General features: G+C 44.7%; 1 protein-coding gene across 1 annotated transcript; it reads right to left on the reverse strand.

Annotated features, from left to right (window-relative positions):
* Positions 1–1,339: 1,339 nt before the first annotated feature.
* On the reverse strand, positions 1,340–14,342 carry LOC119940860 (gamma-aminobutyric acid receptor subunit rho-2). The gene is made up of 9 exons (XM_038761216.1): positions 14,233–14,342; positions 13,746–13,852; positions 10,028–10,095; positions 7,712–7,935; positions 5,724–5,806; positions 5,382–5,522; positions 3,712–3,864; positions 2,573–2,769; positions 1,340–1,690 (listed from the first exon to the last, which is right to left on the reverse strand). Exons 1-9 carry the CDS (start codon positions 14,340–14,342, stop codon positions 1,382–1,384), a joined length of 1,392 nt encoding a protein of 463 aa, XP_038617144.1. The 3' UTR covers positions 1,340–1,381.
* Between the last annotated feature and the right edge of the window lie 2,241 nt (positions 14,343–16,583).

Consider the following 16,583-nt stretch of genomic DNA (forward strand, 5'->3'; position numbering starts at 1 on the left):
CCAGAATCTAGACTACTTTCCACAGCCAGTTGGTCCAGATCCTAGACGGGAGGATCATAATCTCTGCCCCAGGGACAATTTCCATCCCCCATGGACTCACCCATGATACCGAGTGACTGTATGAAGTGAGGTTGTGGAGAAGTGAAGTGTCTTGTTCTGTTGTCAGGAGTTGATGAAGATACTCAGGAATACTCAGGCATGGAACAGCCCCGAGTTGAGACTGAACAGGAGGTGTCTAGCAAGAATTACTTAAACTGGCCCTCTACCCAAAGTCACTCATGATGCTTAAATTCACGGTACTTTGGAATTATCCTAGAGAAAATCAGTTTTCTGGCTTCCATTCAAAACTCACCAACTCGCTGGGCTTTAAGATAATGTTGCCCTTTAGAAGATCGTGTGTTTAATATTTAAGAAAAATAAAACCATTTGTCTAGCTTGGGAAGTTCCTATTCTCTCCAGCAGCCTTGCCAAAGTGGGAAGCAAATTAGCACCGGCCTGGGAGCCAGAGTACCATGGTTCTAATCCTGGCTCTGCCACTTGTCTACTGTGTGACCTTGGGCAAGTCACTTCACTTCTCTGAGCCTCAGTTACTTCATTTGCAAAATGAGGATATAAGACTGTGAGCCCCATATTGTGACATCATCATCAATCGTATTTATTGAGCGCTTACTGTGTGCAGAGCACTGTACTAAGCGCTTGGGAAGTACAAGAATGGTTTGAAAAGAAGAAGAAAGAAGAAAGGAAGAATGATTACATTTAAAATTACTCACGGAAGATGTCTCAGATGCAAGGTCACCCCTGATGCGGAAGCCGTCTGAGATCTGGGTGCCGTTTCTTTTCAGAGCTTTTGACATGGACTTGTGTCCAACCCGATTATCTCATATCAACTCCAGCGCTTAGTTCAGTGCCTGTCACACAGTGGGCGCTTAACAAAAATCATTTTAAAAAGTGGCCTACTTACCCAGCTGTCACCAGGATTACCCAAAGTCCTCTCCATCTGCGTCCCTTCACCACCTGTGTCTTGCCAGTGACACTCTTAGACAATATAAATCTCAAAGGGTCTGAGTTAGATTTGATCCTTTTGTTTCAGAAGCTGAGTAGCCATGTCAGGCAACCAGTCTTAAATACAGATATAGAAGATGTGTATACAGACAATTGCTCCATACTGGCAGGACAGAACACAGAGCATAAACACCCAACAAATGAGCTTGTGGCAGAACTTAATATGGTAAACTGTCTGGGAGCTACGATGGGGGCAACTTCGCCTGCTGCGGGACTGCTGTCCAGTACTTTCTGCGCTTAGAGGTCCAGGGTAGACCACGCGAGCCCCTTGCTGAGTTGTAAATGTCTCTGGCCTCTCCCAGCCATGACTCCTGCACATCTAGCAAAAGACAGACCAATATATCAAGTTGAAAAATATGAAGGAGGCGGGGAATATCAATCTGGAATATTTGTCAATGGAATGGGTATTTTGGATGAGGCGTCGGCCTACGTGTCCCTTTAGGCCTTTTTTCCGGGATGAGTTTGATTCATTGCTCAGGGCCAAGTGAACCGCTATCTTATCCTGCCTTTCTTCCTCAGTCACTACTTGGCCTCTTGGATACCCGGCCAGGCTGTTGGCTTCAGATTCACTGTAGTTCCCATCCAGCATCATGGTTTTTGAATGAAGCATTCCGCACATGCAAGGGAACTGAGGAGTCAAATGAGCAGAAGAGGAAAGTCAGGCATGGCATGAACTGAGAAAAGACAAAAGCAGGGCTTATTTTTTTAAGAGAAGAACCACATCGCTGTGTGCTAGCTGAGGGCCTGAGTGAAAAACCAGTGATGCTCTTGGGTCTTTTATAGAAGGTAAGTGGGAGGGCAGATTAAGCTGACAGTTGTGGAAGGGGTGGTGTGGGGAGGGTTGGATTCATGACTATCACTGACCTACTGTACGGACAAGTCACATAATTTGAGTCTGAACTTGTGTCCGGGTGAACATATCAGGCTTGTGAGCTAAGACACACCTATTTCTTCTCACATTACATCGTGCTGTATTCAAACAAGATCCTCATGGTTGGAAGAATGATCCTTAATTGTCAACAGAGTTCTAGCCAAAATACATAGTGAAAATCTGCATTATGGCCAAACTGAGGCCGTTTCTTTACCCCTTCTTAGTTTAGGCTCTATAAAGTCCCAGAATAGACCACAGAATTCCTCTGCTATAGGTTCATCCTAATGCACTTGGGAATCCCGTGATTTAAATCTGTTCTTTTGCTCCAGGGACCAACAAGACCTGTAGCTGTGTGGTTGAGACTGGAACCTCTTTGTAAACTCTTTAGTGATTTAAGATTTCCTCTCTACCTTCCTCTTAGGAATATTGGCATGGTTGAATTGGTTCTGAGAGCAAAGGGGCATTTTTCCCCGAGGAAGTCTTTGGAGGAGAAACCCCAAGCATCCTACTTCAGGACCCAGGGCTCCTCTCTGCTCTATTCTCTGCCCCTTCCACCTAAGTATAATCAGTCCAGGCTTGAACCTTAGACCAAGGGGAAGACAAACTCACTGTGGGGAAGGGAAAAAAAGTGTTTCGCACCCTGTCCCTCGGCTTCCTCTCCTTGTGCTCCTGGACGGTGGTCAGGTAGTTCACCGCCGCGTATTCGAGCACCGAGAGGAACACGAACACGAAGCTGACCCAGAGGTAGATGTCCACGGCCTTGATGTAGGAGACGCGGGGCATGGAGGCGTTCACGCCCGTGATGATGGTCGACATAGTCAGGACCGTCGTGATACCTGGGAAAATCCCCAGGCACGGTTACCTTGGGCACTGAGCTCACAACAGCCTTCCTGTTTAAACTGGATTCTCATCCCAAACTTTACTTCTACATGTCAGTTTCAAAGAGTTAGAGAAGCCTAATGGGTAGAGCATGGGCCTGCGAGTCAGAAGGACCTGGGTTCTAATCCTGACTCTGCCTCATCTGCTGTGTGACCTTGGGCAACTCACTTAATAGTCAAGTGACCTGCTCAAAGTCACACAGCAGGAAACAGAACTAGGATTAGAACCCAGGTCCTCCGATACCCAGACCCGTGCTCTTTCCACTAGGCCACACTGCTTCCCTGTGTTCAAACACAGACATTAAAATGATGACCAAACAAACACCATACAGTAACCTTCTGCCTAGCAAAGTATCCTCAGTGTATCTACGGAGGAGCATCTTTTGTCTTATAATTCAGAAAGGGAATCTGAGGCTGGGGGATTAAATTCTTAGAATCAGTAAATCTATGATAAAGACAAGGCAGCTAAATTTCATCCCACTAGAGAACCTTCTATCTTCATGAAGTAAGCTTGTTTTTTTTCCCATAGTATTTGTTAAGCACTTACTGTGTCAAATACTGTTCTAAGGGCTGAGATAGATACAGCATAAACAGGTTGGACACAATCCCTGCCCCACATAGGATTCATGGTCTTAATCCCCATTTTAACAGATGAGGTCACTGAGGCCCAGAGAAGTTAAATGACTTGCCCAGGGTCATACAGCAGGCAAGTGGTGGACTCATTTTGAGCAGGGAACATGTCAAACACGTCTACCAACTTTGTTATGTTCTCCCCCAAGTGCTTAGCACAGTGTTCCACACACAGTAAATGCTCAATAAATTCCATTGATGATGAAGAAGCAGAAATCTTTCTCCTCAATAGTTGAAAAAAAAAGTCCCAAATTTGGGCAAGGCTCTTACCCAGGGAGACCCTGGCAGGTACCGCTCTGCGATCGATCCAGAAGGACACCCAGCTCAGCATGACCATCAGGGTGGCGGGGAAGTAGGTTTGGAGCAAGAAGAAGAAGATGTGGCGACGCAAAGTGAAGTTGATGTACAGGCGGTTGTACCACCCTGTGGGACAGAGAATAGGTCAATCAATCAATCAATCAATCAATCATTGGTCTATCTTGAGTACTTACTGTGTGCAGAACACTGTACGGAGCACTTAAACTTGAGAGACATTCAGCCAATGCCAAATCTGTCTTGCCCTCCTCTCCCGCACACAGCTCTGTTTGGCAGCTTCACTTGCACAGAATTTCCAATAGATTAAATAACAATCAGGAAATATGAAGAGTTTTGATCTGTCAGAACCTTAATTGCCACAAGCATAAAGTGGTTTCTTAGACAATATCTCATTTGTCCTCACAACATCTCTGAAAGGTAGATAAGGGCAAGGACTGTTTTTCCATTTTATAGGTGAAGAATTGGAGGTTGAGGAGTCAGTGGACCTGAGTTCTAATTTCTGATCTGCCACTTGGCAGCTGTGTGACTTTGGGCAAGTCAATGAACTTCTTTGTGCCTCAGTTTCTTCATCTGTGAAGGATTCAGTACCTATTTTCCCTCAAACTGTGAACCCCATGTGAGACAGGAACTGTGTCCGATCTGATTGTCTTGAATCTGTCCCAGCAGTTAGTGTAGTGCTTGACACATATTAAGTGATTAACAAATACCACAATTAAAATTATTATTTTAAGCAAATTGTGAAGGTCACACACCAGGCTAGGGGCAGAGCCAGGGTTAGAATCTACATCTCCTGCCCTCAATCAGAGCGGGGTTTTTTCAGTATTCTACATAACTGCCCTGGATTAAAAAATGATAACTGTCAGTAAGGACTTGAGGCATTTGGTATTTTTGGGTCACAACAGGACAGAGGAACTCAGATGTGAGTAACTCCTAACACTAACTCTGGTGAGTCTCACCCTCTCCCAATTTAACCTAGGGCAAAGTCCTTCTGACTCCTAGACTCGTGCTCTATCCACTGGGCCCGGCTGCTTCTGGGTTCTTTGTTTTGGAAGAATCACCAAGACCTGTAGTACTTATTAAGGGTTTACTATTGCCAAACACTGTTCTAAGCACTGGGGTAGAGATACAAGATAATCATGTTGGTCCCAGTCTCAGTCCCACATACGGTGCACAGTCTAGGTAGGAGGGAGAACAGCTACTGAATCCCCACTTTACAGATAGCAATAAGAAGAAGAAGAATGGTATTTGTTAAGTGCTTACTATGTGCCAGGCACTGTACTAAGCCCTGGGGTGGATACAAGCAAATCAGTTTGGGCACAGTCCCTGTCCCACCTGGGGCTCAAAGTCTTAATCCCTGTTTTACAGATGAGGTTATCATATCTCTGGGCAGACCACCCCACCTCTGTGGCAATTCTAACTATACAAGAACCCCTTTAAACAACTGCGGCACTCTCCCAAGACAGCACTGTCGGTACAAACATTTCCAGGGATGTATGTAAGTATCGAGGTGCTAGAGAATTTTCCAGAAGGGGTTGGAGTGCACCCCTCTATTTCTCATTGACAGAAAAATTCCCTGTTGCTGATTTCACTGTGGATAACTAGAAATAGCAGCGAAAGTAAGGTACCCGTGCTACTGTAGAAAGCAAGCCTGGAAGTGGTGTGGAATTTCTGAATGAGAAACTGAGACAGGGAAATCTTCTCATCGGTTTTTAACGATTCGTCCCCATTTTTCCAATAGAGCATCAGATCTTCATCTGTGTAGGCATCTTAGAGGGAGAGGAAAAAAAATGGGATGGTTTGATACCTTTGCTTTTATAAGAAATTGAAATGACATTAAAACCACTGGTCTACTAGGGCCTCAGAGTGCATTATGCCCACGGTTTGGTCCCATCGGCCCCCCAAAAAGAGAAATAACACAAAAGAGCCATCTGGGAGGGCTTAGAATAAAAAGTAAAGTGGCAACTTACAGCTTTCCAACTCCAAAGAACAAGTCTGCGTGTCCAAGGGAAAGTGGCTAAAGTCCATGTTACACATTGCAGTTACTGTAATCCTAAACAATGCAAAAATCGGATGAGTCCTTAAAAGAGAATTATTGGTACAGCGCTCTGCAAACTGTAAGCACTTAAAAACCATTGATTGATTGATAGATTGGCTTCAAGGGTCTCCATTAGCTGGCTCCCTCGCTATCTGCTTCTTCTTCCACTCCACCCTGCTCCTCCCATGCAAACCTTAGAACTCCTTTGCTCTCATCAGTGCTGCTTTCAACTCATTGCCCATGCTTTCCCCCACTCTTGCAAATAATAATAATAGCATTTATTAAGTGTTTACTATGTGCAAAGCACTGTTCTAAGCGCTGGGGGAGGTTACAAGGTAATCAGGTTGTCCCATGTGGGGTTCATAGTCTTAATCCCCATTTTACAGATGAGGGAACTGAGGCACAGGGAAGTTAAGTGACTTGCCCAAAGTCACACGGCTGACAATTGGCAGAGCCGGGATTTGAACCCACGACCCCTGACTCCAAAGCCCGGGCTCTTTCCACTGAGCCACACTGCAAATCCCACCGCCCCACCTTAGCGTTGCCAAACCATATCCCTCCCTTCTTTGAAAGTCCTTCTAAAAAGCCACCTCCTCCAGGAGGTCGTTCTTTGTTAACCATCACCATCCTGATCGGCCACTTCGGCACCCATGGAGGCATCTGTTCATTTGTACTGATTTGTTTATCCACTTTTAAAAATGACCCTTTTTGGTTCTTACGGTTTTAAACTATTGTATAGGATATTTAGCAATTTAAGCCCTCTTGTCTTTCCTATTATATTGTAAGCTCCTCGAGGGCAGGGATTGCTTCTTAAATTTCTTTTGTATGTTCTCCAAATGTCTAGGACAGTGTTCTGCCCTCAGTAGGTACACAAGCCATATTCTTAACGGACTGAATGACAGCAGAAGGCAAACATCACGAATGAGATAGTAAAAGATAAAGAATCTTCTTGGATTTACTATACAAGGTTTTATAAGGCTCACAGTCTTGATCCCCATTTTACAGACGAGGTAAATGAGGCCCAGAAAAGTGAAGTGACTTGTCCAGAGTCACAAAGCAGGAAAGTTGTGGAACCGACACTAAAACCCAGGTCCTTCTGACTCTCAGGCCTGTGCTCTTTCCAATAGGCCATGCTGCTTTTGGGTACTCAGATAAATCACTTAACCTGTCTGGGCCTCAGTTTTCTTATCTGTAAAATGGGGATAAGAAAATGGGGATATATATATCTACTAGGCTGCACTGCTTCCAGTGCTGCTTACTGTGTGCAGTTAAGTGATTGGGAGAGTATAGTACTTGGGAGAGAAGCAGCATGGCCTAGTGGAAATAGTACAGACTTGGGTGCCAGGGGACCTGGCTTGTAATCCTAGTTCCGCCACTTGTCTGCTGTGTGACCTTGGGCAAGTCACTTCACTTCTCTGTGCCTCAATTACCTCTTCTGTAAAATGGGGATCAAAACTGCGAGCTCTATGTGAGACAGGAACTGTGAGTGACCCAATTATCTTGTACAGTACCTAGCACTTGGTCCTTAAATACCACAATTATTATTATTATTACAATACAACAGAGTTGGTAGACGCATTCCCTGCCCACAGGGAATTTACAGTCTAGATGGGGGAAAACTAAGGAACGCTTCCAAAATTTGCATGTCATCTTCTTCTCCAGCATTTATTTATTTTGCCTTTCTCTGGCCACTGAGCTCAATATCGAGCCGAGGTGTAGCATCTTTCTAGCTACCGGTTTGTCTTCCCAGCAATCACTTTGGCCTCGATGGTTTTGTTTGGACAGTTCAGTCTCCATCACACTGAGCCATATTGGAGCACGTGAACATCTAGTTTAACCGCCCCCATTTTCGCTCCAGGAATGTCAGTCGAAACCTTCCGAGTCGGAAAACCACCGGGAACGCAAACGGCGACATTTTACCTCATGCTGTAGAGAACGTGGCCGTCTGGGAACACCCTAAGCATGATGTTTTCAGTGGTGGTGTCATGAATGAAAGACCTTTTGGAGTGAACGAAGAAGACATCGGGAACCCAGATCTTTTTCACTAGCCGGCCGTCAAACGTCATGCTCTTGTTAGTAGTGCTGGGGAATGAAAGGCGTTCATCCTTCCAGTAGTGCCTGAGGTAGAGAGTCATGGTGAAGTCCTGCATTGGGAAGAGGAAGAGCCGTCAGAAAGAGCTGAAAATGATTCTCTCCCAGTGTAGGTAAGATATAAGCAAAGCCACGCCGGGTCTGACCAGTGGTAGTATTCCTTGTGGGGTAGTGGCAATAGGATGAGTGGAGAAATCATGTGATGTTTGGCTTTCCGGACATCAAGCCTAATAGTTGTCCCTAATGTGGGACAACCTTATTACCTTGTTTCCCCCCCAGCGCTTAGAACAGTGCTTTCCACACAGTAAGCGCTTAACAAATGCCATCATTATTATTACTATTAACAATGGTTAGGGATGGGTTGTCTAGCAGCCTTAACTTTTTTTTTTATGGTATTTGTTAAATGCTTACGATGTGCCGGGTGCGGTACTAAGAGCTGGGGTAGAGACAAGCTAATCGGGTTGGACACAGGCCACGTCCCATGCGGGACTCAGAGTCTTAATCCCCATTTTACAGATGAGGTAAATGAGGCTCAGAGAAGTGAGGTGACTTGCCCAGAGTCACACAGCAGACAAGCGGGGGAGCCGGCAATAGAACCCAGGTCCTTCTGACTCCCAGGCCCGTAGCTGTTTTTGGGTAACCTTGGGCAAATCATCATCATCAATCGTATTTATTGAGCGCTTACTATGTGCAGAGCACTGTACTAAGCGCTTGGGAAGTACAAATTGGCAACATATAGAGACAGTCCCTACCCAACAGTGGGCTCACAGTCTCAAAGGGGGAGACAGAGAACAAAAGCAAACATACTAACAAAATAAAATAAATAGAATAGATATGTGCAAGTAAAATAAATAGAGTAATAAATATGTACAAACATATATACATATATACAGGTGCTGTGGGGAAGGGAAGGAGGTAAGATGGGGGGAAGGAGAGGGGGACGAGGGGGAGAGGAAGGAAGGGGCTCAGTCTGGGAAGGCCTCCTGGAGGAGGTGAGCTCTCAGTAGGGCCTTGGGCAAATCATTTAGCCTGTCTTGGTCTCTACCTGTAAAATAGAGATTAAAAAACCTGTTTTTACTACCCAATAGATTCGATCCCAATGTGTAATGGGGACGGTGTCTGCTCTGAGAATTTTGTTCTCTACCCCAGTTCTTAGCATAGGGTTTGGCGCACAGTGCCAAGCACTAAGTATAGTTTTATTATTGTTGTGACTTAGAATCCCCATGCCTGAGTTAACCATTCCTGGATGCTGACAGAGTTCAGCTTGCCCCTCTGTGGGCCATGGATTGTCCCTGGTCAGAAAACCAGTAGGCAGGATAGGTTTCATTTTGGAAATATTTCTGACAATGATAGAATGACCATTTTATACTAGAAAGTATTTTCTTCACCTTTCCCCTGTCCAGTACAGATATTGCACCAGACACCTTTATAACTGGTCATTTTAAGTTCCCTAAGCCTTTCTCCACCTTGACTTCTGCCGCCAAGTTCTACAGCTCGGAAGCGGCGCCCATGTTCAGAAGAAACTGAGAGGGGAATAACCAAGGTTATTACCCCTTTCTAGACTGTGAGCCCACTGTTGGGTAGGGACTGTCTCTATATGTTGCCAACTTGTACTTCCCAAGCGCTTAGTATAGTGCTCTGCACACAGTAAGCGCTCAACAAATTTGATTGATTGATTGAATACAAAACCTCCAGACCGAGTGGGTCAGGGCCCCATTTGGAAGAAAACTCTAGGTTAGATGGTCTTCTCCCAAATGTTTTGTGTGTCACCATGATGGTACAGTACACTCCACGCCCAGCGCTACACAGATAACGTGACCAACATCCCAGTGAGTCAATCGCTGCCCTATTTAATGACCACTGTGGTGGTGGAGTGGAACACTGGCATCAAACTTGGACTAGAGAAACAGCTCAATACCAAGGCCCAGGGGAGACACGGAGCAAGGCTGGACAGGCACGGGGGAAATCGTTTTAGTAAATTTTTAATTTACTCAAATCCCACCCAGGCAACAGAAGGTAGAACTACTTTAAGGAGGGATACCGTCTAGTGAGCCTGCTGAGGAGACAAGCTTCATCTCAACTGGCTGAAACAAGGAAGAAGTTGATGTAACAAGGAAGAGGTGATGTTACAAGGTTGTTACGTACCATATCGACCTCCGAAATGCTGTCCAAGCTTTCTACCTGCACATCCACCCCAACTGGAATTGCAGGACCTGTAGAAGAGGCACATGGAGATATTGAAAGCCGAGGTATTTTAGTTCTGTGTGAACCTGTCAGGCTGAACACTCTTACTATTTCCAGTGGTCCTGGATCTGTGATTATTTGGTGAAAAGAGAGAATTTTCCAGCAATCAAAGCAGTGTTTTCACCACTGACTATTGTAAAGAGTCCCTGAGATTTTCAAACCTCAGTTTCTGCACCTTTTGAAACTGGATTCATACGAATTCTTTTTGATTAATTGATACTAGTACTAATTTATACTAATACTGATTGACTAATAATCCTAACTCTACTTCATTGGTGTGCGTGAGGGTTTTTTGGGAGTACTTGCGATGCACCAGGCACTGTACTAAGTGCTGGTGTAGATACAAGATAGGTTGGACATAGTCCCTATCCCACATGGGGCTCACAGGTTACCTAGCAGGCAGTAGGGTTTTAATCCCCATTTTACAGGTGAGATAACTGAGGCACAGAGAAGTTAAATGACTTGCCCAGAGACATGCAGCAGGCAAGTGCCAGAGCCTGGATTAGAACCCAGGTCCTCTGACACCCAGGCCCGGGCTTTTTCTACAAGGCCTCTCTGCTTGATGGGGTAGATGACATACTGTTGGTAAAGGGCCTGGGGCTTAGTTAATATCATCGGTCGTCTATTGGATTTGTTCAGTTAGATCTTAGAAGTAAATCTCAGACTTCAAATGCATCCAGAAACTCCTCACTTGTATAGGTTTCCAACAAACCCCCTGAACGGTCACGGTCCAGCTGAGACATCTCTCAGGTCAGCACCCCATAGTATTTATTAAGCACTTCCTTTGTGCCAAAGCACTGTGCTAAGTACTGGAGTAGATGCAGATAATCAGATCAGAAACAATCCCTTCCCCACACAGGACTCATCATCAAAAATGTTGCGATAACTGATACCTTATCCCCATTTTACAGATGAGGATACAGAGGCCCAGAAACTTGCTCAGAATGATTTAGTCGTCCAGCAGCGGAGGTGGGATTAGAAGCCTGGTTTCTTGCCCCTCCTTTTTTTTTTTTTAACGGTACTTAGTCCTGTGCTGTTTTCACTAGGCCACAAAGTACACTTCAGGGCAGATGGATTGGAGTCAAAAAGTCAGTTGAGAGGTTTTTCTTATTTTTCTTATCTTTCCCTTTTCCCTTAAGCTTCTCTAAGTGCTATTAAAATGATTTACAATCCAGTAAGGTCTTACATGACATATGATCATTTTCAGAGATTAAAACACTGAAACCCAATTTCCCAATTTCCCCCATTAAGTGCCAGGCGATCTGCAAGCTTAAAACCAGGCTGTGCTGCAACTCAATAAAGCAATATCAATCAATCAATCATATTTATTGAGCGCTTACTGTGTGCAGAGCACTGTACTAAGCGCTTGGGAAGTACAAATCGGCAACATATGGAGATACTGTGACAACCGATAAAACATCTTTGTTTTGTTGTCTGTCTCCCCCTTCTAGACTGTGAGCCCGTTGTTGGGTAGGGACCGTCTCTATATGTTGCCAACTTGTACTTCCCAAGCGCTTAGTACAGTGCTCTGTACACAGTAAGCGCTCAGTAATTAGGATTGAATGAATTGAATGAACTGCCCAGAAATCTCTTCCTTGGAGCCATGACTTTCGGATCCCACAGGCTGCTCACTGGGATGGGGAACTGTTTCAGGGAAGGATACCTTCCAAGGAAGGCATAGCACCTTGCCTGTACTGTGTCATTCCCGTTGAAGAGTAATTCCCCCGCAGCACACACCCTGACACCCTGAATGCATGGTCACTTCATTTCCTTATTAAAAATAAAGAAAGCTCCATTCTGTCTGACTGTTTGGAGAATGCATGGACTGGGGACAAGGTCAGCTGTTCTAACTTCCATTTTGGGATGATTGAAGACTAGCTCTAGGGATTTGTGAAAGGAACGCTGCAGATTCAGGGAATTCTGCATTTTCTGTCCGTAAGGCGTGTCGCCAAGCCTTTTCACAGCAGCTTCTTGATGTATAACGAGGTCACCCCAGATTTATCATGAAACTGCCAGCGTGGAAACACAACTGTCATAATATCCACTGAATTGTTTGTATAAAAGGAATATCCTTTACTATCTCTTTTGCTCCAGTAACCACTGATCCTAGCCCTGATATGGATCAGGTGCAGATGAGTCAAGCACCTCTTATCGACTGCCAGCATATTTCCAGGAACATTTGTTCAATAATAATCAAAATTGTGGTATCTGTTTGTTAGATACTATGTGCCAAGCTTTCTAATCCCGGCTCTACCCCTTGTCTGCTGTGTGACCTTGGGCAAATCACTTAACTTCTCTGTGCCTCAGTTACCTCATAACTTGGAAAGTACAATTCAGCAACAAATAGAGACAATCCCTACCCAACAACGGGCTCACAGTCTAGAAGGGGGGAGACAGCACTGTACTAAACGCTGGGATATATACAACATAGACAGATTGGACACAGTGCTTGTACCACATGGGGCTCACCCTCTAAAGAAGAGGAAGAACAAGTATTTCATTCCCATAATGGGGAAACTGGGGCACAGAGAAGATCAGTAACTTGCCCAAGGTCTCAAAGCAGACAAGTGGTGGAGCCGGGAGAAGAACCTACGTCTCTTGACTCCTAGGCCTGTGCTCTTTCCACTAGATTAGGCTGCTTCCCTACCAGTTCTGGCCCAAACCAAGGGCAAGCATTAATCTATCCTTTTTGCAAATGAATTGGTGACCAGTGGTTTTAAATTCAACATCTTTGAAGCCATTTTCAGCAAGGCATTAGGTGACAGAAATTGCAAGGTGAAAATTCACAACGGTCCCAATCCCTCTCGCTAATGGTATACCTCCTTTTTTCTAGCTCCCACCAACTCTACTTGTGGTTCTTCTTGTTCCAAGACTGAAAAGAATTCATTCATTCAATGGTATTTATCGAGCGCTTACTGTGTACAGAGGGCTGTACTAAGTGCTTGGAAAGTACAATTCGGCAATAAAGAGAGAAAAATCCCCGCCCACACCAGGCTTACAGTCTAGAAGGGGAGCGAGCTACCCAACAGCTCTCCAGCCTGGATCTGGGCAAGCAGGGTCACAGATTGGCACCAGCCTCCCTCCCTCTTTCCCCAAACCAGAGAGGTGAATACATCTCTGAAGTGACTTGCCCAAGGTCACACAGCAGACAAGTGGAGGAGCGGGGATTAGAATCCATAACCTTCTGACTCCCACGCCAGTTCTCTACCCACTCGACCATGCTGCTGACGATGGGGAGCTGAAGCCTTCTGAAATCCACTTCTTCCTTGGATTTTATTCAAGTAAAACAATCCATAGGAGGTTTTTGGAGAGGCGTTTCAGTGTCCCTCTTTCAAATGAATCAAATCTTTTCTGGAAGAAGGGCCATTTCGGTAACAAATCGCAACCCTTTGTTTATCATGAGCTGAAGTTTCCTCACTCCTGTATATTCACTTCTCGTTAGGACCGACTACGGAAACGTTTTTCTTTAGAGGAGAAATTTACCTGAGAAGTGGAAGGGGAACATTGCCCTCCTGGAGTCCCAGAGAATCAGACAGTTGTTGCTGCCCAAGAATCCTCCATGTTAACCCTTCCAAAAACAATGAAAATCTAATTGCAATAAAGGGAATAAAATTCCTACCTCCGAAGGCTGGCCTCATTGTAAAATCATGATCATCTACTCTCAGGAGCTGTTCGGTCTTTCCTTTTTGAGTTTTAGTTATGTCATGATTCTTCTTGAATATGTGACTGCAAAGACAAATAACAAAACCTCTTCCGTTTGGGATGCGAAATGACACCATAGTTCACAGATTCATTATTATTATTATAATTATTGGTATTTGTTAAGTGCTTACTATGTGCCAAGCACTATTCTAAGCGCTGGGGGTAGGTACAAGGTAATCAGTTTGTCCTACATGGGGCTCACAGTCTTAATCCCCATTTTACAGATGAAGTAACAGCCACAGAGAAGTTAAGTGGCTTGCCCAAGGTCACACAGCAGACAAGTGGCAGAGCTGGGATTAGAACCCACGTCCTCTGCTGTGACCTTGGTTAGGAACTGTAAATCACTGGGAAGATGGCAGAAGGGTCACTTCAGATTACCTGGAGGAATTATTACATCTTCTTACCTGAACTTGGTGATTTCCAGCTGCTCCGCCCATCTTCTCCTCCGGTGCTTCTTGCTCTCCCCAAGGAGGATCAGGCATAAAATAAATAGGAGTTTCGTGAAATGAGGCATTTTGTGGGGTTCTGGGACAAGACCAGTGCTCTCCCGGAACCGCTGGCTGGCCAACTCTGCCCGGGCAGAAGCATTGACTCAACTAATCGGCCCTGGGGGTCACTGTCAGGATGGAATGGGTCTGGCTGACGAGCTGAGCTCCCTCTCTCATGGCTGCTCGGTGACTGGCCATTAGTGACGAAGTTTTTCGGCTCAAACTATGTCTCCCCTGGGTCCTAAACCACAGCTGGGGCTAAAACTGTTATATAAAAAAAAATACCCTTCTGTGTACCAGCTTGATGCTTGGATATTAATCCCCCGACAGGCTGCCTAAAACCAGGCTGCCTCTTTTCATTAGAGCCCTAGCCGTGTGTGGGTGTATATTAGGGGGTTTGTGGTCCAAAATCTCCCGGTAGCCTAAGGCCGTACGTATCTTGGGCCAGTCCACATCTGAGGCAAGAATCCCTTGCCCTGATAATAGCAATGACGATTTGCTTGTATCCACCCCGGTGCATTTAGTACAGTGCCTGGCACATAATAAGCACTTAACAAAAACCATTATAATAACAATAAGGGGTTTTGTTAAGCGCTACTATAATAATAATAATAATAACAATTTTGGTATTTGTGCCAAGGACTGTATTAAGTACAGGGTAGGTACAAGATAATCATGTCAGACACAGTCCTCTGTCACATGGAACTCACAGGGTGTCTGATATTTATTCTTCTTTCTCTACTGTACTCTCCCAAGCACCTAGTACAGGCTTCTGCGGAGTAAGTTCTTAATAAACTCCCTTGATTGATTCTTTCAGAGATTGGAATGTAGTTTTTCCAAAGAGAAAGGCAATGAAGAATTTCAATCAATCAATCGTATTTATTGAGTGCTGTGCAGAGCACTGTACCAAGTGCTTGGGGAAGTACAACAGAGTTGGTAGACATATTCCCTGTTCATAAGGAGCTTACAGTTTAGAGGGGCAGACATTAACATACATAAATAAATCATAATGTAATAATAATATATTATGCAGCAATATAACAAAATAAAATAATTTACAAACATATACATAAGTGCTGTGGGGCTGAGTGGGTAAATACATTTAACCTAAGTATGGAGTCATTAAGTTGTCTCATTCTCAACTCTCCCATCGCTGACGTCTTGCTCACTCTCTCACCCTTCATGCCCAGCAGAACAAAAGCTTTCTTCTTATTTTTAAGCCCTTTGGATATTACATCTATTCCAGGAGGCCTTCCCTGATTAGGGTCTAACATCCCACTTTTTATCTCCCTCAACCACCATTTCAGCCCTTCTACATCAACTAAGCACTCACAAACCCAGTTCACTATTTTCTCATTTTTTAGTATTTAAGCGCTTTACTCTGTGTCAAGCAGGGTTCTAAGCTCTGGGGTAGATACAAGTTAATCAGATTGGACACAATCCCTGCCCACACAGACTCACAGTCAATATAAGAGGGAGCACAGGTATTGAATCCCCTTTTTACAGATGAGGTAACTGGGACCCAGGCAAGTTAAGTGACATGTCCAAGGTCACACACTAGGCAAATGGCAGAGCAGGGGTTAGAACCCAGGTTCTCTTTTTCCCAGGCCAGTGCTCTGTCCACTAAGCCACCGCACTAATTCCTCCCATCTGTAATTTATTTTAGTGCCTGTCTCCCGGCTAGATGATAAACATTCTTAGGGAAGAGATTACATACACTGGTTCCATTGTACTCTCCCAGGACTCTGCGCTCAGTAGGCGCCCAAAACGATTTTGATTGACTAATCAGTAAAAGGAACTTCCATGCTGAGAGTAATGATTAATATAAAATGTTGGTTGGTTGCCTGTCTCCAAAGATGATATCCCAGACGGTGAAATTCACCCCTGGGGGAAGGAATGGCTGAAAAGGCAGTTACTGCCAGATCCTACCTCACTGGGCATACATACGAGCCATTCCTACTGGGACGAGGTGCTTGTTTTTCATTTTTCTTTTAGTACTCCTGCTCCTTCTCCGCTTCTTCCCTCTTGTAAGAGGCATTCCTCTCAGTGCACCACACGAGTCTATCTGTCATTATTGTCTTCCGGCATTCAGCTGTGGGTAGGCAAGACACTGCTAGGATCATTTCAGCATTGAGCAATGAGAGAGGCATTATAGAAGCTTATTGACCTCTCAAACCGTGTCTGTTAACTCAGGTATTACAGAATTTTACTTCCTAACTCGTCAATCTTTCCTGGTGTGCTTGCTCATTTGGGAATCATGGAAAATA

This window comes from Tachyglossus aculeatus, chromosome 19 (assembly GCF_015852505.1).
Source record: "Tachyglossus aculeatus isolate mTacAcu1 chromosome 19, mTacAcu1.pri, whole genome shotgun sequence".
Classification (NCBI taxonomy): domain Eukaryota; kingdom Metazoa; phylum Chordata; class Mammalia; order Monotremata; family Tachyglossidae; genus Tachyglossus; species Tachyglossus aculeatus.